The 23,284-nt window shown below is 40.0% G+C and overlaps 1 protein-coding gene across 2 annotated transcripts; it reads right to left on the reverse strand.

Moving 5' to 3' along the window:
- Positions 1-21,389, reverse strand: tnpo1 (transportin 1). 2 transcript variants are annotated; one of them, XM_010735301.3, is made up of 25 exons: positions 21,228-21,387; positions 20,995-21,109; positions 19,217-19,292; positions 18,475-18,624; positions 17,643-17,749; positions 13,088-13,221; positions 12,404-12,485; positions 11,523-11,645; positions 10,838-10,956; positions 10,468-10,528; positions 10,042-10,213; positions 9,651-9,803; positions 9,347-9,572; positions 8,966-9,137; positions 8,691-8,777; positions 8,481-8,588; positions 7,518-7,676; positions 7,338-7,425; positions 7,155-7,253; positions 6,927-7,022; positions 4,927-5,002; positions 3,865-3,964; positions 3,697-3,771; positions 3,333-3,472; positions 1-3,224 (listed from the first exon to the last, which is right to left on the reverse strand). In XM_010735301.3, the coding sequence occupies exons 2-24, from the start codon at positions 21,097-21,099 to the stop codon at positions 3,365-3,367; spliced, it is 2,676 nt and encodes an 891-aa protein (XP_010733603.1). In that variant the 5' UTR covers positions 21,100-21,109; positions 21,228-21,387; the 3' UTR covers positions 1-3,224; positions 3,333-3,364. The 2 variants fall into 2 exon arrangements, 1 of the variants encoding a protein (XP_010733603.1); XR_002042586.2 differs by lacking the exons at positions 1-3,224; positions 3,333-3,472; positions 4,927-5,002 and having other exon boundaries at positions 21,228-21,389.
- Between the last annotated feature and the right edge of the window lie 1,895 nt (positions 21,390-23,284).

Consider the following 23,284-nt stretch of genomic DNA (forward strand, 5'->3'; position numbering starts at 1 on the left):
TAATGTAAACAATTTATTGGAACAATGTACAGATTCAAGCAATGGTAACCAGTCACATCCACTATATCATCTTACAAATATTACAAAATTACTACAGTACAATATAGATTCTTTGCATGATCCAAAATATTTGGTGGCCCCAAAAGTATTACTTTTTTGAAAATTCAGCAGCTTATTAAAAAAAAAAAAGAATCAAAATCAAACTATGTCTATCAAAATGATGTTTTTGCTTTTACTAGCAAAAAGGATGAAGGCAGATAGTCTAATCAAGTTCGAAGGCTAAATGAGATTACAGGAGTTCTTTGACTAGACATTCCTTAATATTGGTGGGTGCTTTATAAAATACAAATTTTCAATAAAGCTTCATAGAAAGTCAAACATTATGTTTGTAACAATATGTTTAGAAGTTGTTAACCTAGTTCTTTGCCTTGAAATGAGGTGTTACCTGCTTTTTAGATACTGTATATCTATTGCAAAACACCAACAAAACCTCAAAGTATTTGCTCTCAAGGTATTGTGTACGTTAAATATTTACCGTAGTCTGATAACAATCACTTGACAAAAAGCACATAAGTATGTGCAAGTTACCATTTAACCCCCTCCCTCCCACCTTGCCTTGCAATTATCATCACATTTGACAGCTAGCAGTGTTGCACACATATAACATTAATGTCCATTAACACCCATGGTTATCCATGTCTAATATGAAGGGCGAGAGTTTCACTAATCTTTAGTTGTCGAGGAGATGCATAAAAAGGCATACACATTGGGGAAATGATAACAAATAACACTGAACACAGACAACCTGAGGTTAACACATAGGAAACACATATTCAAGTAGTGAAACACAACTACGATGTATAGCAGCAGTCAAGTCAGAAATACAGCACAGTAATGGTGGGGATTTGTTTCGTGTGCGCTTTACAGACCTACACTCTTCCGATGAAAGAATAACAGGACTGTGTGCACACGCCCCATCAAGCCGTGATTACTCCATTTTTTTTGCATGCCAAACAGCTGGAATGTGACAGACAAAAAAAAATCACTTTCAAAACACAAAATGATGTGGCACATACATGTCTTCGCCTCTGTATTCCATGATGCATTAAAATCCTGTATTCTCCAGTTCACCTTATTAATGTTAAACCTAAGAGATCGTTTACAGATTTCATACGGTGAAAGTTTATCTAAGACATTAAACTACTTTCACGCTCTAATCACCCCACTGTATCAAGATACTTATTGCATTAGGTAAATACATCTTAGCAGCAATACTTAATTAATTAATTAACACTAAGTCATCTTAAGGGTTTGGCTACATCATTTAATTTCAAGCACTTGCAGTTTAAATTTTAAGTGCATATCATGTGCATCGCAAAAAGGGTTAAAATACTGCAGTTATTACTCTGGCCAGCAGAGGAAAAATGACTGGCTGGGCATTAAAAAAAAAAAGACTAAAATATTAAAAAAAAAAAAAAAAAAAAAATCTTCCCATCTCTCCAACCCATCATGGAATACATTCAGGCCATCTGTAACTTAAACACTTAAACACTTTATAAAATATAACAGCGCAAAACAACCAGAGACGTTAACACTGTTGTAGTTTCACAGTATTCAAAAACTATACATCCAGCTATGGGGTAAAAGTTCAGGGCGAACACTCCAGCAAGAAAATGTGATGTTAGAAAAGTCCCAGTGTTGCAATACATAAATGTTTACTATGTACTTTTTAAACCTTTTTAGTTGAAGCGCCCTCCCTCCCATAATCCCCCTCCCCGCTATATGTTGGGGTGTGAGGGGCCACCAACATGCAAGAGATGAAAGCATCCAAGTACCCCACAAAACACAACCACCCAAAACATTATACAGTCATCCTCAAGATCATGCTTTTAGCACAAGAAGCCAAACACTCAAGGAAAAAAAGAAAAGAAAAAAAACTTCAGTACATTGAGAAAATAAACATATTTAACATTCATTCGATGGACTGCGTGGTTCTGACAGCCAAAGTCACAAAACTCACTAAGACGGGATTCGTGTCATTGTGGTGTCTCCTACATGTTTCTCCTTCGTTTTTTTCCTTCGTGAGGCTCAGACAGTATAAAGGATTGTAAGCATCTAAAGCTCCGCTATGCTTGCTGATGAATGTCCACGTCAACATTCACACCACAAGACCAAACTGGGAGATTCACTCCGACGGTACGTCACAGCCAAGATTTGACACATTTTTCCTAAATTCGGCGTGTAAACCCAGTCATGCTACATTACAGCTGATTGCCGTAATTCTCTGGTAGAGGAAACCAAACAAAAAAAGTACTGTAAATAGATAAATTACAAAGGTCAAAGAAGAACCTTATCACAGGGCAATGACAGCTGTCGAACGCAACACACATCACTAAATGTTCCACAGCTTTTCACAATGACACAAGCATGCTACCTAATCCCAGAAAAGCTGCTCTTAAAAGTAAATCTTGTGCTCTCCAGTGACATTAATTAACAGCCTTTGCCCTGCTAAAGAATAGGAACACTGAAAAAAAAAAGAAATCTGATAACTCTATAGGTGATAACTTATTCTTGGTGATATGCTGCGTTGTGAAATTCTATTCTCCAGCATCTGATCCAATATGATGCATTCTTAGCATCAGCTGCTATTCCTTACTTTGAAGCTATCTTTGTTTTTAGAGAAAACATCTCTTGATGAACTGTCACACCGTTCTTTTAAGACTCTACTCTACTGGTAGGATTCAGTTGTGTTGAGAATCACCGCATGCCGTTTACCTAGCTGACATGATTATAACGTCTGCACAAACCTTTCACTATGTGCAAACTCCTTGTCTGACCGAAATTAAAGAGCAAATGCTTTACAGGGTTTTGCAAAGTTTCACCCTTGTTTGCTTACGTTTCTTTTCAGTAGTTCAGGTAACAGAAAACAAGATGTTTGGGGAATAAACAGAGAGAAAAAAAAGTTTCATTATTTCTGATTTCAATGTGATTAGATGAATTTTCCTCCCATGATAAGGTTGTTCTGCCAGCCTCTTTCCCCCCTTGCCTGTGCATGGGGGCAGTGAGCACTGCAGCTACCACCTCCCTCCCACCCCGTCCATCAGGTCGGGGAGGGGTCCGCACCCCTTCCCTCCCCTCAGAAGACAGACCCTTCCCCCCTAGTAAAGGGTAACATGTTCCCTGGGTAAAAGAGGTTCCCCATATTGTCTCCCATAGCGAATGACCTGTGCAGAGAAAAAGAGACCTCATTAGAATCCAACACAATAATGAAATCAACATTTTTCTTAGATTCATTTTCCACAATAGCAAATAATATCAGAGAGGAAACTGACCCCAGTGATGAGGCACACTGTTGTGGAAACAGTTACACCCCGTAAAAGGTTGCCAGCCGTTCCTTCAGCGGCATGGGGAACTGATCTGAGAAGCGCCTCCAGTTGTCCTCTCCCACCTGGTTCTTAAACCCGTGAAGGATCTGAAATGAAAACGCCAGGAGAAGTTCATACAGAGTTATATCGGATTGCTGCCTTTCAAAATAGATCTCGCGCACTGACAGAAAAATTATCAGTGAAATGCAGCTGTACGTTGCCATTCCTGTTTTTGGCCACTCGGGGGCAGACAGGCTGACGTTAATCAATTAATTCAGACATTTAAATCGTGGATTAATCCAGTAAAAATTGTTTCATTTTCAGCTTTTACCTTGCAGAACATGTCTCTGAGATCATCCTTTGGATTAACCCAGGAGGCCACTGCGTCACAGAAGAATATAAAATCCTGTTCCAGAGAAGAGAGGTGAGGCAACATTTCAAGTTTGCGGAAGAACTGACAACACAATGACCACGCTACTATCATATTGCTGGACCTCACCTGCACTGCACCTCCCGGATTTACACTGATCATAGTGCAAATTCCTCTGAATGCAGAGTCTTTCTCCTCATTGTCTCTTATGTTTCGTAGAGAGGTGCACCTGACAACAGGGATGACGAATTTAACATCACACATATCAAAAACAAGAAGTAACAATTTTAGAAACTACATCTACTAACTGGCCCTAATAACTACATGAATCAATACACTAACATTATATTTGTGAGAAACAAACAAATATAGCCTATTTCCATTCTTAATAGAAATGTAATGTTTAGGTGTTTTCTTATCATCATTAATACTTATGGATAAATACATATTAGACTATATATTCTATGTTCCATGTGAGAGAAACTTGTGACTAACATGACCTGAGAGATAACCATAACAAGTCAAGCATGCACACAAAACAGATTAAAAAGAAAACAAATCAAACATTTTTAACTTTTAACAAAAACTACTTGGAGCTCTTATAACTTCACTCTTGTCTATGAGCAGTGTGTTTGAGCAAAACCTCATCTATAGCACCTTGAAAATTACATTACGTTTTGTTTTTTTAAAGATTGACTAGAGAAGGTCTGGGATTTTTGGGACAGGCACATGCAGCTGGGTGACTACTAAATGAGAAAGGGATTTAGGAATGCTCCTTTGCAGCAAAGACTGCATCCTTTCTCTGTTGTTGAACCAGCAGGCATGTGACAAATCTGATCCCATGCATCTTTTAGGTTAGCGACAATTAACAATGACAAAAAAACTAGAAATTAAACAAATTAATGTATAATACATGAAGGTGCTACTGAGGCAGAAACAAAAAAAAAATCACAAGTAGGACCTAAAAGAGGACAGGGTTAGTCACATGGTTGGCAATGATAACGAACTGAGAAGGAAAAAAAAAAGAACAAAAAGAAACAAAACAACTGAAAAGACTTCTTTTTGAGAAAGAAAGGAAGGAGTGAGGAGAGGAGAGCAACAGGGGAGAAAAGGGAGCAACAGGAGACAGACGAGAAGATAGGAAGAAAGCAGAGAGAAGATGAATTAAATAAAAGATTGAATAATACACACCAGGGTCTTATAAACTGCTGTAGCATGGGTGCCACCTCTTGAGGACAAACGTAACCAAGACGACCAATTGTTATTGCTAAGGTAACGCAATCACGGTTACACACCACCAAACGCCAACCAAGACATGAGCAATGAGGAGGGGAGGAGAAAAATAAAGAAAAAACAAACAACTCAGAGACATAAATCAACAGAATCTGTGTATGATAATAAATAGAAGACTTCACTAGCGTTGATTATTACTGCCCCTTCAGTCATGGGGAGGAATGTAAAATATGACACTCTAAAAAAAACATACAACACGTTTAAGGGAGAACACATTGACAACTTTGACAGGACATTCATAGAAAAAGGCAAACAATGGCATCTGCTTTCAGAAATCATATGGATCAAACAGCTAATCAAATCTGTTATGAAGCGGATTGAAATTCATTAGCTTGATTTGAAGACACAGGCTAGCTAAGGTGTAGCATGTGTACGTCTCTGGCCTAAACAGGAGCAGTTCACTTTCTCCCTTAAACTCACAAATGTTAATTTTTTTTACATAAGAAAACAGAAATGTTGTTTAGTTTTTTTGTTTTTTTTTTGTTCTTTTGAAAAGAAATGACAGATTACTCCAAGCCAACTACATGGAGGGAGACTAGTATCCAGCACAGCAGGTTCTTATGAGGCAGAGAGGAGGGAGGACCTAAGTTTAAGAAGACACAAAACTATGCAACATTCTCATTAACAAACAGGCATTTATGAACAGTCCAATGACACATGCAGAAAGCAGATGGTATGCTCATTAGAATAAAGTTCAGTGCAGGATAAGCTGATCAGAGACAAAGTGGAAAAAAAAAAGTGCTGCCATGCACTCTCGAAGAATTTACTGCCACACCCATTTAACGGACTGTGGTGTTACATGGCTTCCCATTTAAAAATTTAGTCCCAGTGATCAACTGGTTCTCTTAGAAATCTCTATGACAGATATGAGAGTTACACAATGGCCAAAACATCCGATTGTTTCTAATAATTTTGTGTTCTTTTAGTTCGCTGTCGTGTTTTCAATTCATGCGTTGAAAACGTGCAACGGGTGGTGAAAAAGTTCACCGGTCAGATGCAAACGTCAATAAATTTCCCATGGAACTCGACTGGCATGACAGAGCGAGTGATTATTATGTATCCTGCATCAAACATTGGCCATTCTTAACAACATTTAACATCTATTGGCAGATATGCATCCACATTTAAAGAACAGTAAATAAAAGCAACAAATAAACTGACAGCAAACAAACAGGAACACATCTACAGAGTCCCTAGATTCTCATTAATTTAGGCAGGTTACACTTCACCCTTGCATGCATCTTTTTTGATGAGATGGTCTCTTTGACTCGACAAATCCAATTCCAAATTGGTAAAAACAAGAGCAGTGTAACCTTTTTTTAAAAAAAAAAAAAGAAAGAAAAAAAAGATCTAGCCTAGGTACCATACATTTAGTCAGTTTAGGTGTTCTCTCAATCATTTATGAGTAGTTATTGTTTAGTGTTCAGAACTGTCACAGCTAACTAAGTGAGGCTATGAACTCTCCTATCTGTCTCACACACTGCCTGTGTTTTTTGCGTTTTGTTCTGCTTCAGTATTCTACTTCACCTGATGGTGCACATGTCAGTCCACATTAGTTCATTCCAAGACTGGGCGCTTACACGGCTCGCTCTATTCAAGGGTGTCAAGAATTTTCACTCCAGGGCTCGCCTGGAGTTTCTTTTTCTTTTATCTTCATTTACAGGCCACCGTGCCAGGTTGCAAATCAGCAGCAGAAATGTTTGAAATGCTTCAGTGAAACCGGCGAAACCTGTAAGAGCTCATGTCTTGGGAAGGGTTTTTGGATAGAGAAAAAAAAAAGGGCAGGACAGGCACCCTAATGAGTGTGGTGAATCCTGGCTGAATGGACCTGAGTGTGTGAGCACCTCCCTGTGTGTGGCGAGCTGGCTGGCTGGCTCAGCACTGCCACCGAGTGGTACCTGTGTTCTCCAGTAGAGTCTTTGGGGTATTAGGCCTGTTTATGATCTCCACCAGCTGGTGCAGCACCATGGCAATGTACGGCTGCATTTCGGGTCCTGAGGGTGTTAGGAACGAGAAATCATGGAAAGAAATCTGTTGACTGTTTACTCTGTAATTTAATAACAAAATATACAGTGGAAAGGGTAACATATTGTAAGAATATGACATACAGAAAGTAAAGCACTCACCCATTTGTATAGAGATCTCTCCAATTGCCCAAGTTGCATTGTTGCATACTGATATTAATTCCGGGTTTAAATTTGTACCCAGAATGGGCATAAAATCAGCTGGAAGAAAGAAAGCAAGTCAAACTTAGCAAGTGACAAACAACTCGTTGCCAAACAGTGTCTCAGTTAACTACACGTACGTACCGATGCACGGTTTGACGTGTTGGAAACAAGCCTTGGTCAAATCCCCCAGCAGAGCAAAAGAGCTCTGACGCACTTCTGGCATTTTGTCCTGAACAATTGGAGAGAACAGCAGTTTGTGAAGAATGCAAGGCACTTTTGTCAAAACCTGCCACTTATCTGATGAACTGACAAGCTATTCACCTGCATGCACTGGTACATGAGTGTAAGGATGTTGCTACGAGCAACCAACTGCTCGATGGTGCCTCCCAAACCCTCAGCCAGTCCGCTGAGAAGATCCAGAGCCACGATCATGAAGTCTTTGTCAGGGGCCTCGTACTGGTCTGGCTGTGACTGATGAAGCTAGAAGAACGAGAGGTGGTAGAGAAAAGGAGATTAGAGTTGTGGCCAGTGAGCTACTGTTGAATGTTAATTTTTTCCAAAATAAAAAAAAGGAACACAAGTGATAGAAAGTATATCATGTAAAGAAATAATTTGTTTTGATGCATCAAGGTACATCAATAATTGTTTTATCATCGCATCATAGCCCTCTGAAACAGAATCAACCTGAATTGTGAGGCTGCTTGAGATTCCCAGCTTTAATACAATCAGTTAGTGATCTTTACACTCCTACATTGAAGTTGTGTTAATTGATTATTTTAGCCACTTGAGGGCAGTGCAACCAGCTGTTCACATTGACATGTTTTGAGTTGTTTCTGTGTCATCATCTAATCTCCTTTTAGCTTTGGTTTTTACAACTTAATGCTCACCAATTATTAGCTAACTTTGTGTCTGTCTTCTGTTAGCATACGTTGGTGAAAAACAGCTGCCTGCTGTGACTTTAAAAAGGAGGCTGATAGAAAACTTGAGACTGAACCAAAACAATAAAGTTGCAGCTTGTTGTTTCGTAACACCAAAACAATGAGCCGACAGACGCTTGGAAGCTCAGTCAAACTGAGAGCCTCTGTAGGTTTGTCACTATGAGCAAATCCTTTCAAATAAAACGGTTTAATTGGATCCATTGTTACTAGAAACATATTGATTAGAGCAGGTCTAAGTTTAGCCTGGCTGTAATTGGGGTAGGATCAAGAACATAGAGGTGCAACAGCTCAAATATAAAGTAAGAGAAAGTGTTTGTGTACACATTTGAGGGTCCTGCACACTCACCATGGCCTGAGCGAGGGTCTTCTGGACCAGGTTGACACAACGTTGGTAAACAGGCTCACAATAGGGCAGGAAGCCACTCTGCAGGGCAGTGGCTACAGATGACAGACACTGAGGAAGGCGGGTAGATACAGTCAGCAGCTTGTCCATACAGTTTTATCATTACGTAACTCAACAATCTGCAGATGCAGTAAATGCACATCAGAGACTCACTTCTAATAAAGGAAAGAGATCTTTGTCTTCATCTTTCAGCTGGTTCCACTTCTGGATCAGTGGAGGCATCAACATTTGGATGTATTCCTAACAAATAACAGAGTACAGACACAGTATGCAACTCGTGAGTTACACATATTACTATCATGAAGCAGACGTATCTCTTCTCACATTATAAAAGTCAAATGAGGAAGAAGGTGTAAACCAGATGTGGTAATTTGAGATTCACAATGAAACTTGAAGTGAAACTGAATCCATGTTTCTGTTCTTCATACCGGTTTATTGAGATGGTGCCCCACTGAGTCCGCAAGTGTTCCTATGGCGTCGTAAAGAATGAGAAGATTTTTGTGCTGGTACTTGCTGAAAGCGAACACCAACGTGTCAAGGATAAATGCCAGGTAGGGCACCAGCTCTGTGCACGCTTCCTCCTCCAAAGTGGCAAAGGCACTGGTTGGGAAAGATTAAAAAAGGAAGAGGAAGAAAACATCATACCGTAAGCAATGTGTGACTAACAACATGAGCCCAACAACAGGAAGAAATCTGAAGGTGTCTGAACACCCAGGGAAAAATGTGTGGGTAGCACAAATCCAAATGCCCTGCAAGGTTTCTAATGCGCCAAAAAACAACATACATGGCTTTTATCAATTCTTGCTCACCTGCAAGCAGCCTCCTGCACACGCTTGTTGCTATCCAGAATACGTTTGAGCAGCTCTGTCATCAGAGGCTTCAGGTAAGTATCTGGAGGCTGGCTGACAACCCAGTGGGCGTAGCGGCTCAGTGTCCAGCAGGTGATGGAACGCACCAGGGCCTTCTTGTCAGACAAACACTGGACCAGATGGGGAAGGAGCTCAGGCAGGTATGGGATCATGCCCTGCATACAGCCTGGAGGCAGCGATAAGTACAGTGTGTCATTTCAAGTAGTCTCTCCATATTCTGAGAACTTCTTCTATCCCTTCTTACCTTCAGCTATCGCTCCCAGCACTAGGATGCCAGACTCTTTAACTACCCACTCTGGATGGAAGAGCAGCTCTTTGAGGAGGGGTAGAATGTGCAGCAGCAGATCGTCCCTGAACACATTCGCCAACACGTCCAACGCTGCAGCTGAACACTTACCTAATGTTTGGTGAAGAAGTAGGGAGATATACAGACAAACATAGAAGTGTGCAGACAAACATCATACAGACATCACATGTACAAGTACACACAAACACAAGACAAGTAATCAATATGCTGTACAGTTCCTAGTTCTTATCAACGAAAGCAGAAGACGTTAGAAAACTATATAATGATGAGGAAGCAAAAGCTGGAGTGAGATCTGCACAGCTCCATTTTATGCAGGCGATGAACTCACGCAGGTTCCAATCAGAGATCGTATCATCGTCATCATCCAGTTCGTCGTCGTCGTCATCCTCATCCTCGATCCCATCGCCCTCGTGCTGCTGGGCAACTGTGCGGGAGCGATGGAAGCGCGGTCTGATGTCTTGTTCGTTGTCCGGAATGGCTTCGTCTTCCTCAATGTCCCCCTGATGACGGATGTGCAGCATTAAAGAAACTGTATGTTGTATTCATTCTTTTTAATAGACAAAAAACTGGAATGAAAGTAAAATCACTATGAAAGCTATACCAACATCTATGAATGTTTGCGTTAAAATGAATAAAATACACGTTATACGTAACACAGCCATGCAAACCACTTAATTGAACCGCATGTCATCCTGAGTCATGGGGCAATCCACCGTCTTACTTCAGGTACAAACATGAGGCTATATAAACTGACCTTGAGCAGGATAATGTCAATCTCTGAGTACTTCATCCCATTGACAAGCACCGGAGTGAGCCTGCAGAAGAAGCCGGAGGAAGAATTATGTGAACAAAGGGCAAGGATAGGTCAAAGCCTAGTGGCAATCACTCATGTCTGATTCCTGCTGTGGGCTCAGTTTAATGTGACAGTATGGTGACAGATGTTACAACTGAGGTCAACAGCCAGGGTTCTTAATCAGCCACCCTGAAGAAGAATATCATCCTGGTACAAGGTCTCTACTAACTTACTGCCAAGGTTGCTATGAATCAACAGCTCTCAATATTAACACCGGAGTGTCAGTCTGTGTATTGTATGTGCATTTATCTCTGTGTGTGTATGTTCTTACTGGGAGAGGTGTCCACACAGCACCTCCTTACACACCGGCTGCTCCGCCAGAGTAAGCCAGAACTCACAGGCTTCCAAGGCAACATTTTCATCTTGGTCCTGAGTCCTCTGCAGCATGTACTGAGATGAAATAAAGAGAAAGAGAATCTTACAAAACAGAATTTTTTTAATTCTAAAAGTACCAATGACACAAAACACAAGTACAACGCCTGTCCACAGGGTGTCATCAGGAGCGTGTCATTAAAGAATAAGAGCAGTGATATTCTATTTTTGCCACTACTAACACATGACACACATCCCATTAAACCAAAAGGCAGAATCATTTCCAAAAACAGATGGGCGCTGCAGTTTTTAGCAAACTTTTCTCACTCAGGAACAAGTTGGGAATTATTTTCAGCTGCGGATCTGGCACCCTCGTGTTTATGGGACTGACTGTTTATCATCAATGAAGGAACATGACATCTAGTGCAAATGTGTGGCTCACTGATGCGTTTCTAATGGCTTCTGAACAACAATGGACGTCTGTGGCACAGAGGAATAAGCTAGACGGATAATATTTGTTTGAAGGATCAATTATAGTTTGGTTTATTATGACAACTGCTACAATACAAAAAATATTGAATATAAACCTTTACATTGGTATTTAACAGAGACTCTTCCACTTTTACTTTCTTAGACTCTCTCACCTCTATGATGTTGTGCATGTGCGGCAGGAGACGGTCCAAGCGGACTTCCAGCAGCATGACTAGAGCTCTGCACACATTCTTCCTCACTTCTGGTTCCTCGTCTGCCGCCAGTGCAAACAGGTTCTGCAGAGGATAGAGAGAGCAGGGTCAAATGTCTCCTTTGCACAGTGTGAAAGTGTATAGCGTGTGATATACACCGTGTTCCAGGAGAAATCTGCATAGGATGGGGCAAAGTCGATAGTGATATATCATATTATGTGTTATCGGTACATTTCTGTATGATATAAATACAATCTTGGGCCAAGAGTGTCGGAGTGGTTTTTGAAGGTTTATAGTATTTTGCTATTAATATAGATCCAAGTTTGTAATGTGACTTTACTGCAGACATCTAATCTCTGTAACTGTTCTCATACTGTGTACTTCAGCGTCTTGCAGCTTTATTACTGCTTGCCATTTAAAGGATGGTACATGTTGCTATTAATGGCACAAAAACACTCAGTATTTAGTTACAATATTATATGCAAAGCCTCTGCAAAATATCAGATTAGCATTTATTTACTAGCATTCTATTTTAAGTTTATGTTCTGTATCTCTCCCCAAATACATAAGCAATGAAATCAAGTTAATTTAATAAAAAAAAAGGACAGAAAAAGGACAACTTAAAATCAAAAATAAAACTTGAGCCTTTTCACAAGGCCTTTTAAATAAAACATTATTTAAAAGCGACAAGCCCAGAGGTGAGCCACAGACTGCTGTCTGTGCAGTAGCTAGTATTTACTGAAGAGAGATAATGACCTGAGGGAGGGAGGTCATTGTCAGTGGGGATAGACCGTCGGTTTTCCAGACGGCACATATGTATCTGTCAGTGCAGTCGGACTTGCCTCAATGAAAGGGTCGATGTGCAGCATGAGAGCCTGAGTCCTGCTGATGATGAACTGATTGACGCAGGCGATGGCATGAGACCTGCAACACAATAACCACCGCTTAACAGCCACAAAGACGCGTTTTCCCCCTCACATGTCACACGCTATGAATGCAGCCCTGTCTTCGCCTTTGTTTCATCTCGACCGATTTAACCTACAAGCATGAGGAGGCCTCTGGCATCAGGACAGGCTGAGACTTCACTGTACAATTCCTGACCTTTAGTCTGTCTTGTAGACTTACTGTATATGTGTGTTTGCTGTACAAAACATACTGACTAGGAGATGATTGATTTATGAGTTAAGACTATGTTCTAGATAAAATTGATTGATTTATGAGTTAAGACTATGTTCTAGATAAAATGCTCTATATATCGTAGGAAAGGGGAAGGCAGGGTTGAAATTTAAATGGCCCACTTTTCCACTTAAGATTTAATGGGTCATAATTTTATGCAAAAAAATAAGAAATAAATGTTACAAATGTTTGTAGATTTAGATTTAAACTAGGTTTACTAACTGGAAATTAATTAAATTCATTGGAGAGAAACAAGTTTGTTGTAGCCATGGCTGGAAGTGGACTTGATAGTCAATAAAAAATATAAATCAAATCAAATCGCCATAAAGTATAGGAATAAAAGGTGATACCTAATTTTAGGACTGCTGTGCTTGAAAAACTGCAAGAACTTGGGGATCATGATGTTCAGAGGACGATCCAGCATGTCACTGTCCAGGATCTCAGCAGAGTCTTCGCAGATCTTCTGCAGGGCTCCAAACGCTCCCTGAGAGACAAAACAAAATGGAAAACAGCAACAGAGGACGTGAGGAAACTCACTCTGTAAGTCTACCTAGCAGTTAGGCAGGGTGTACCCAGAACTACAGACATACTAATAATCATAGTGATGTTACGGATTCCTGAAAGGAATTTTTGCTCAACCCCCACCCAACCTCGAGGCAGGTTAGACTGCAGCTACAGACGAGAGCGTGTGGAAGTGGAATGGATTAATGTTTCTGTTTGGGCTTTTTTTTTGGCATCACATCTTTGAAATACAGTCAACATATTGTTGATGTACGTGCACATTTTATTGGCTCTACAGAGACCAAATTTAATATATAATCTTACATTAAGGATAAGACAAAGAGAGGCTCCTGTTCTGGTTTTTGCACTGCAAGCCTAAACCTTCAACCGGATTCATCCACTTCTGCTCTAATAACCTTCAAACGGTGGGCAAGTAGTCACACACACACACACACACACACACACACACACACACACACACACACACACACATCTCTTTCTTAATACAAGCTGCTCGGCTGATGGTTAGTATGCATGTTCGCAATATGCTGCAGACTTCAGTGTCTCTCACAGAAATGCAGTCTGAGAAGCAGATACAACAGCACAGCACGGATACTGACGCTGTCTGAAATGTGTTTCCATGGAAACCGCTCCCATGTCGGCTTTTCCTTTGAGATGACAGATACAGAATAGTCTCAAAAAAAAAATAAATAAATAAATAAATAAAAATACAGAGGAGCCAAAAGGATGCAATAAGACGAGGGGGGTAAGGGTGCGGCTGTGTCAAGGTCACAGACAGGAGGAGACAAAGTGCAACTAAGCTGAATAAAGTCACCCTCCCTCATTAGTATACAGATGATTCACTTTCACCTTGCAGGGTGAGAAAACAGAAATCACACCATGAGAGGCAGAGCAGGAGATTTAATGATGGATTTTTAGGATAAAAAGACACTTTAAGGGATTTAATGTGTGTGAGACTTGGCTGGCGTTGAGGTTTTAAAATGAAAGTACCAGATTTAGACAAGATTTAATAAGATTTAGCTGATGATAGTATGCTTCATTTTGTCAAATGAATGCATGAACATGTCAGATTAGGGCTCTGGAAACACTAGAATATATACGGACATGTAGCTCCATTAACTTAACCTGTGCAAAAACGTATGGAGCAGACAGAGGACTGCTCTCACTGTGTATCAACAGAGAAGGGCAAAGAGATGGGAGTGGCCTTTAAGCATTCCAATGATGCTGAAGCGTCTGAAGTGTAATCCTCCCTTCGAGTCCTGCTATGGAAGGAAAAAAAGAATGTGAGTCACGCGCGTGACAGCGAGTCAAAATGAGAAATGAGAGGCATGTTATTTAGGCAACTACAAAGCTCTGTCACACCACGCTGGGAATCTGAATGTTACAAAATGGGAACCGGGATGACAAAGCATTTTCATACATGGTCCGTTTGACCTCGACGTGACCCCCCCCGCGACACCGTCGCAACCGCTTTCCAACTGCCATTTATCAAAACAGTAAAACTGCTCAAAGGCAAAATCTATATAAAGCCATCCACGAACATTACACTTGGTATTCAACACACCTGCTCATGTCTTTTTATAGAACACGCAGAGAGGGGTACAGTGTGGTTGCACCAGGGGCTCTTCCTACAACTGCTGCTCTTAAACCAAAAACCACAGGACGTGGTACAGCTGCAGATGGCTACCAAGGTGTTGATTTTCTTTGCACTACCGTAAAAAATAAGGAATATTCAATAACGTTAAGACACTGAAATACTGCAAATTACCGCTAAAATTCAAGCCTCTCCTTCCACCAACTCAGTGCGGGCATCATAATGAAGATAATTCAGTAACAGAGTGATGAGGATCCTCTTGCAAAGATATATTGCTGTAAACTGATCAAATGGCCCGTGGCCAAGATGTATTCACCCGCATTTGTCATCGCTTAGATTAGATAAGTGCACACAGCCTCGAAACTGTACACGGACAGCCATCAAATATATTCCCAAAATAGAAATCAAAGTGAAGGTGGGTGTAACGGTGTTGGTTATTTAGGTGTCCCTGTGGTAACCTGTCAACGCCTTCAAAAATGAGTTTAGCGCCACATTGCTGTCTCTGGTACAATTACGAGCTCGGGTCTGAGCTGACATTCATTTCAAGCTTTCCTGAATGAAACATGTTTAAGTAACAGACTAGTACTAACTGTGGAGTGGAGTCAAATCTCAGTGTGGACAAACACAATTATTCATTTGGCTTTTGTCCAACAGGGAGGTGCAACACACTATATCTTTGAGAGTAAGTGCCGCAATACTCCATGTTCCACGTGGCACACATGTCACGAGGTTGCAGGTGCAGTGGAGGCCAAACGTGCATAAAAAATGATCTTTAGCTTCACTAAAAACCTGCCTCAGGTGTCTCAGGGCACCTTTAGGTAATTATTTTGTATTGGGTTTGACAAAGAAAGGTCAGCACAGCATAAAATGGATTATTATGGGAAATAACAACTATCCATCTCTAAAGAAGCAGGACTGAACTGCGTCTTTAAATATCAGTGGGCGGAGATTTCTCTTCCAAACCAGATTGAAGGCAGAAATCTCAGATATCACAGCAGATAGACTGCAGCTGTTTAGTGCTAAAAGAGCAGCCTAACTTATATTTATTGCTCCTTTAAATTTGAAACCAGTAAATCAATTTTAGTACTATTATTGTGGTTAACAATACTAGGAAAATTCGCCACGTTCATCGAAATAAGACTAAAAGTACACGGGCACGCTGGTTAGGCTGTATGTGTGTTTAAAAACACTAAATGGAAGATCTATGGCAGCACAGAATGCTTTTGTTTTTCCACCTTCTCTGACATAAAAACAACAAACAGCCAAAAATACTAAACACTTTTTAATATTTTCTACCTTTTTCCACAAGATTAGCACCAACCTAACCATCTTCAACATCAGGCGCTAAGAAGCTTTCAAGCCTCCAAGCTGCTTTTCAAAAATCATAGTTGAGTCTTGAGGAGTTGCCACATTTGGTCGCTGTTCGGTGCTAAGCCTTGTACACATATGCACTTCAAGATCCTCTGCAGTAAATAGCTGACCTAAATCTCAGCATCTGAATGAGCTTTATAAGAGAGGCAGACTGTCTTGCTACAGGGAGAGAGCGTTTTTCCTGTCACACCTCTTCCTTACATTTCCAGAGAGTACAGCTCAGTGAAGATCATATGATCATTCCTGCTCCAAGGGGGGTTGAGTAATCCAGCCAGTATACATCTTAAAATGCCCCTTCAACACAGCTGAATTTAATTTCGTCCGTGTTCTCCAGTGTAACGTATCCATCTTTCCTATAGTGGCATGTTACAGGCGCATGCAGCGGATGGCATATTAACGACCACAGAGTTTATGGGAGCCAAAGTATGGGCGTGGCACCATTACACAGATCAGACATCCACTACCAGCTACTGTGTGGTCATTTTAGTCCTCGCTGCAGTGGAGGATTTATCCATGTAAGAGCGCCGATATCATTAAGGAACTCATGACGCCAACCACTTCTACTTAACGCAATCAAGAGTTAATCATCAGCATTACACTGTAGAGCAAGAAGAGGAGTTAAAGAGATTTTCAAAATTAAAATAAAATGAAAAATAGGGGGCGACAGAGGAAAAACACTGTTGTTTTTGCTGATGTGCACATTATACAAGCTACACTGATTGATGAGGTGCACCATACCAGAAAATGGGGTCATAATGGTCCTCTGGTTTAAAAAAAAAACAAGATATAAAGAGAATAACTAATTTCGTGTTCAATAATCTGTGAGGCAGCCTTCAGCTCATCTGGCCGGCAGGATGCTATCCAGATGCTGCTTTACAGCCGACCCAGCTCTCTTCGCTTTCCATGATAAATAAATAAACAAGACGCGCAGCGCTGTGTGCCAAGACAAGCTTACTTATAGCTCAAGTCTGTGCTATGACATATGATCCCAAATGTGCATACACGTAATCTCTGCCTCACACACACACACACACAGTTATGATTAAAAGCTTCCCCTAAACAAATAATACAAAAATGACTATCATTATATCCAAATAAATCCAGTGTAATCCCTAAAAGACATGTATAGACACTGGGGTCAATCATGTTTAGCATTTAGATATACCGCATATCATAACAGTTCCCTGTAGAGTGAGAAATGCATTTCAAATGTCATCTAATATCGCTGATTTATGCAGAAAAGTCTCAGTGCTGTAGCATTCATCAAATCCTAATCTTCCATGCCACAGATGAGCACTAATGTCTGGTGACTAAAGGAAACTCCCACATAACGCAGCCCCCCCCCGATTGATGAGCAGAAAATCAGATCCCACAATCACAAGGTCCCACCTACACCTCTTCATCGCGTTCATCCTCACCTCACATGTGTTGTAGTCCTCGGAATCCAACAGCTGGCAGAGTTTAGGCAAAAGCTCCGGCCAGTTTTGTAGCTCTCCCTTGGAGGCAATGGTGGTGATGAGGATACCTGTCACGGGAAGGATTTACTGTGAGTTAAAATGATGTGACAAGGCGACTAAGAATGAACGGACACGAGCACAGAGGCAGGCTTTCTTAGTGAGCAAAACAAATCCGAGAACATCCATTCAAATGTGTAAGCCAATGCTTCGTCACGAAAACAAAATTCAGAAAATGAATAACTTTAAGTCAGGGTGAAGGGCTGCTAGTTAGTAGTGTAGGTAGGAGCACATTTCTGCATTGTTAATCCCATGTAAAGTTCAATGCAGCAATGACAACAGGGAGTCAGAAAATTGACTCATGGCCTTAATGTTTTTGGTGCCATTTACAAGGAGGTGCTGCGTTCAGTGTCCTGCTTTAATAAGCAACGATACATGCAATGCAAAAGGAATGATAAATGTTCAACAGTGAGCATTTCCAATTATGAGCTATAAATGTATTTTATTAGTATACTCGCATTGCTTTGTCTGTGTTTACTGCATTACTGACAAATATTAACATTTCCCAAAAAACTGACATACTTAGCTGTAGCTTTGAGAGAGTGAATTGTCTCAGCAAATCTGCAGCATCAAAAAGCTACACAGCACAACTGATAAATACTCCTAACAGTCCTGTACTACAGTACAAAGGTGGATATTTTGTCTTCTGTAGATGAAAGTTACAGAGGGTGAACATTTCATGCGGCACCTGAAAAGCAAGTAATCACATTCAGTGGACTCAGCGGATGCAACGTACCCACAGTGGCCCGGATGAGTGGAGACGAGTCTCCGATGTTTTGGAGACACTCGCTCTTGATGAAATCAGACACGCCATTAGGGAAGTTCTGATAGTGGGCTTTCACATTGTTCTTCAGTATCAACCCACTCAGGGACCGCGTAGGTTCGTCTTAGTGGGTGGAGAAAAAGACAGATTGATAAGTTATAAAATGACATTTTAACTGAGCATCAATACACTGATAGTCAGGACAAAGGTTTCTGCATTTTATAGCCTCCCTATCCTTTTTCTATTCAGCCCAGTGTGGTACATCGGATGGCAAGAAGAACTACTGAAATACTAATTACATACACAATTATATATTTTCTTTATAAATATCTGGGCTCATTTTTTTAGTATTAAGTATTTGTGGCTTGTTGCTTGTTGTCAGCTAAAGCAATAGTGCACACAGCCACAGCATCCTAAAATGTCTTAACACCACTTAAACATTTCGGTCATCTACTGTGCAGACAGTCAAGCCAAGAGTTGAGTGGTGCCAGGAATTAGGTTTAAAATTAGAGTGACCCATATTCAGAGTGCCTCATCATCTGTGGCAAAGATGCCATGGGGTCACCCGAGTCATGGCCAAACAGACGTGTGACAGAGCGTGTTACATAAAAACAACATGTCCAACCTTCACACTGTCCAGTACCATCAGACGATCTAGGAACACGGCACGGATACGACATAACGAGAAACAAAAAAAGACGAACGAAGAGCTCACCTTCTGATTTTAACTTTGTCAAAACAAATATCAAATAGTTGTTGAAGTCTGGATACTGGTTCAGCTGCTCCAGTCTCTGGGAACAGTGGTTGAGGAAGACATGGTGCTAAGACTCTACGCACAGCATGAGCACATTAGGACTGCAAATGTTGTAAGAGCAGAGGTTTATGGTGGTGTACTGTAACAATATAACAGTCTGTGTGTTTGTAGGGGAGGAGGGGTGTCATAAATATGTCATATGATATGAACAAATAGTGTACAAACCCAGCCAGATGGCATATTTACAGCTCGTCTATGAGTTAATGATGCAGTACGCACAAAGTGTTACATAAGTAAATCATTTAGGATCAGCATGCAACCAGATAGTATGGAGCAGCATGGAGATAATGTATGGAAAAGTATGTGATGGTGATTATTACACTTGAACAACAGAACAGTGCAGACAGAGCTGTGTAACATTTACAGTGCATTATAAATCTAATTATTTTATGGGTGGACATTCACATGCCACAATGTGTTTTTTTAGATAATAACCAAATCCTGCAATAAATGGATTGTATTTTTTTTTAAATGCTGGTGTTTCATGCTTTTATATAATGATCAGCATCTGAATGAGCTTTATAAAAGAGGCAGACTGTCTACTTGCTACAGGGAGAGAGTGTTTGTCCTGTCACACCTCTTCCTTACATTTCAGATAGTACAGCTCAGTGAAGATCATATGATCATTCCTGCTCCGAGGGGGGTTGAGTAATCCAGCCAGTAAACATCTGATCTTTGTACATAAGCTTGGCATACACATTTTTAATTTAATACAACACACAGGACTACGTTTCCCATGTAAAATCCATTATACAGGGTTCCCACACCTTTTTCATGAACAAATTCAAGCACTTTTCAAGCACCTTCAAGCACCAGTTTTTCCATTTTTCCAGCACCTTTAAATAGGTAGCCTACTAGTTGTGTTTGCCATGATGGTCATGGGAAGCGCAGCGGTGCCACTGTATGGCATAATAATATGGGTCTAATTAGCACTATTTCATATGGTGGTAGATTGACTGTTTTGATTTTTAACTAATTGTGAATTGGCTTGTATTCTCAGCTTGTGAGCGGTGTATTGTGTAACTACCATAGCGCAATAACAGTGACAAATAGACATCACACAAATTTCAAGCATTTTCAAGCAACTTCACAAAAAAATTCAAGCATTTTCACAACCTTGAAAACACTGAATTGAAATTCAAGCATTTTCAAGGAATTCAAGCACCCGTGGGAACCCTGATTATAATAAAAGCGAGACATGTTTAGATATAAAACTCATCAGAAAGCCAATTAAACAGTCACTTTGTCCAGTGTTTGTGGATGATAATTGGCTGTTAATTAATTAATTAATTAATTAGGCTGGAGGACAATGCAAAGTGAGGCTGGGACCTCACAGGAAAGGCGATTAAAAGCAGGAACAAGCTGTAATATTAAGCTGGACATAACACACACACACACACACACACAGAGACACACACATATTTCTGGCCAGACATTAGCAATTTAGCACGGCACGGCCTGCTTTTTTTTTTTTTGCCAGTTGTGAGCTTATTAGAGACAAAAAACAAAAAGGCAGCACCTGCGTACCTGCTTATAACGGTAACCACCTCGGCTACTAGTGTTAGCTACGGCTTAGCCTGTTGAGTCTCTCCGACGTTATTAAGCGCTATAACAAGTCGTTTAAAAAAAAACAGGGGTGTTATTAATACCCACGGGCTGGGTGTTTAAGCAAAGGATACTTGCTGGACGGATCTTTGCGTGGACGTATCAGGCGACTGAGACTCTTTGAGCAGCTGTAAAATTTGTTGAAGTCCTTGCTCGTCTGGCTTCCACTCACACTCCATCTTTGCTCCGCTGCGGATAAAAGAAACAACACCAACGGCTCACTCACGCGCACCAGCTAACGGACAAAAAAAACACGTTAACACGTTATTTTCGTTATTTCGTTAATTATATATAACATTTTTTTTACCTGTTTTAAGTCTTAGCCGACGACTGTTGTTGACTTTCTGGTGAAATGTGACCGTCTGTCTGGGTTTTCAGACATGGGCCTGTTACAGCGGGTACATCCGTTTTCGCAACAAGCTCGAAAGAAGCTGCGGGCCAAACTGAAACGCGTCGCATATATCTGGCTGCCTCGTCAGCTGACAGGCGGCGAAACGAGGAGGAGGGCGGGGGGTCCTAGTGCCTGACGGGTTTCAGCCAAACATGTACACAAATCAAGGATTCAAGAATTCAAGGAGTTTTATTGTCATTACAACACACGGGATGAAACGAAATTGGTTTCCCCTGGTCCCGGATCAAATATAAAATTTTAAAAAAAAAAAAAAAAAAAAAAAATATATATATATATATATATATATCATATATTATATATTATTATATATATATATATAATATATATAATCTAAGAATATATAAAGTCAAAGGCAAATTTAAATTAGAGAAAAAGTATATATATAAATAGAAAAACAACAACAGTATAACACCATGGTGAGGTAGTGAGATATGCAAGTTACAACTTAATGTGCATACTGTACTCAACATACTGTTTATTTATTAATCAACACCAACAGAAACAGAAACAAAGACCTCTTGAATCTATGTACAAACAAACTCTATATAAAAAAAAAAATTAGATTAGATATACTTTAATCATCCCACCATGGGGAAATGTACTTGTTACAGCAGCAGAGGAAAGGAAAGTAGAAAAGGCAAAAAATATAGAAAGAAATACCTATAACCTACACAATAAACACGAAAAGCCAATGCATTTCCATCACTGTAGGGTATTGGATAAATACAATTTACTGAGCTTTGAGAATTTTAGATTATTTTCAAATTTGTGTCTTGTTTATAACATTTTAAATGGTTTGGCACCTCCTACACTACGTGACGCTCAGTAAACTCTATTACATCCTCCAGAATATCCTCTGTACCAGATTGTACCGTACCATTTCGTCTGTGAAAGCCACAACTCAGAGGAATGTCCTACCTGACGATATAAAGAGCTGCAGCTTCATCAGTACATTTAAAACCAATTGAAAAAGTCTGCTACTCAGCTCTGTAGCCACTGACATTGTGGGTATATGTTATGTGCTATTGTGTGTAACTTATGTATTTTGTATTATGTGTGTTTTTTGCTTTGTACTGTTTGTTATTGTGCTGTAATATGTTTTAATTGTGTCTGCAAGAAGGGACTGCAGATGAAAAGTAGCTCTAAGCCAACTCTGGTGCAGTACATCAAATGTAATTTATGTTTAATACTGTACATGGTCCTATTAAATAAATGAATGGAGAAAAAAAAACGTTTTTTGATACACAGTGTGAGCCACCAGAGAACTGAGTGAATGTGACAGAGTGGATGCAGGGTGAAAACCTGGGAAGGGGTTTGGAACGCAGCCGAAAAATGTTGCAATATGTCCCACAGCTCTTGAAAGCAGCACGGCTTGACTTGAAGGCCCCGTGATGTCAGTGTTGTGTTCAAAGCCTTTCGTTTATAATTGGAGTAAACGTAAAACAGTGACAGCTGGCGGCTGATCGTGTTATTTCTATTCAACAACTACAACTACAGGGTTTGAAGGAGCGCTGTGTGAGATTTACAGGTCTTTGTTTGCAGATTATGGCAGAATCAAATATTTTATTAGCGTCTAATCCTATAAATCCTATAATCCAAGACAACAGTTTCCGATTTAAGTTCATGATTTACAACATTGTTTTTTTTTATTTGATACTAATAGAAGAACATCAGAAATAATCTAAAAATAAATAAATAAAAAATGAATAAGAAGGGGTACAACATATGGACATTATTACAATAAGCTATGATACTATTACAATTATTATTACAGAAATATACTCTATATTATTTTCAGATTAAAGATTATTTGGAACAATGTTGTAATGGTTGTACTTTCATGTCTCAAAAGAATTCAAAGAGCTAAATATAATGTATTGGTATCATCATAATGATTTGATGTATCTATCAGAAATATTACAGATCTGTCTTTCGCAACTTATAATTGTGGT

This window comes from Larimichthys crocea, chromosome IX, assembly GCF_000972845.2.
Source record: "Larimichthys crocea isolate SSNF chromosome IX, L_crocea_2.0, whole genome shotgun sequence".
Lineage (NCBI taxonomy): Eukaryota > Metazoa > Chordata > Actinopteri > Sciaenidae > Larimichthys > Larimichthys crocea.

Coding starts and splice junctions, on each gene's coding strand:
- tnpo1 (XM_010735301.3), bottom strand. CDS start 21,099: ATGGAGTGTGAGTGGAAGCCAGACGAGCAAGGACTTCAACAAATTTTA. Junction 18,625..19,216: donor GACAAAGTTAAAATCAGAAG/GTGAGCTCTTCG, acceptor CCACCCACTAAG/ACGAACCTACGCGGTCCCTG. Junction 11,646..12,403: donor ACATCGACCCTTTCATTGAG/GCAAGTCCGACT, acceptor TATCCTCTGCAG/AACCTGTTTGCACTGGCGGC.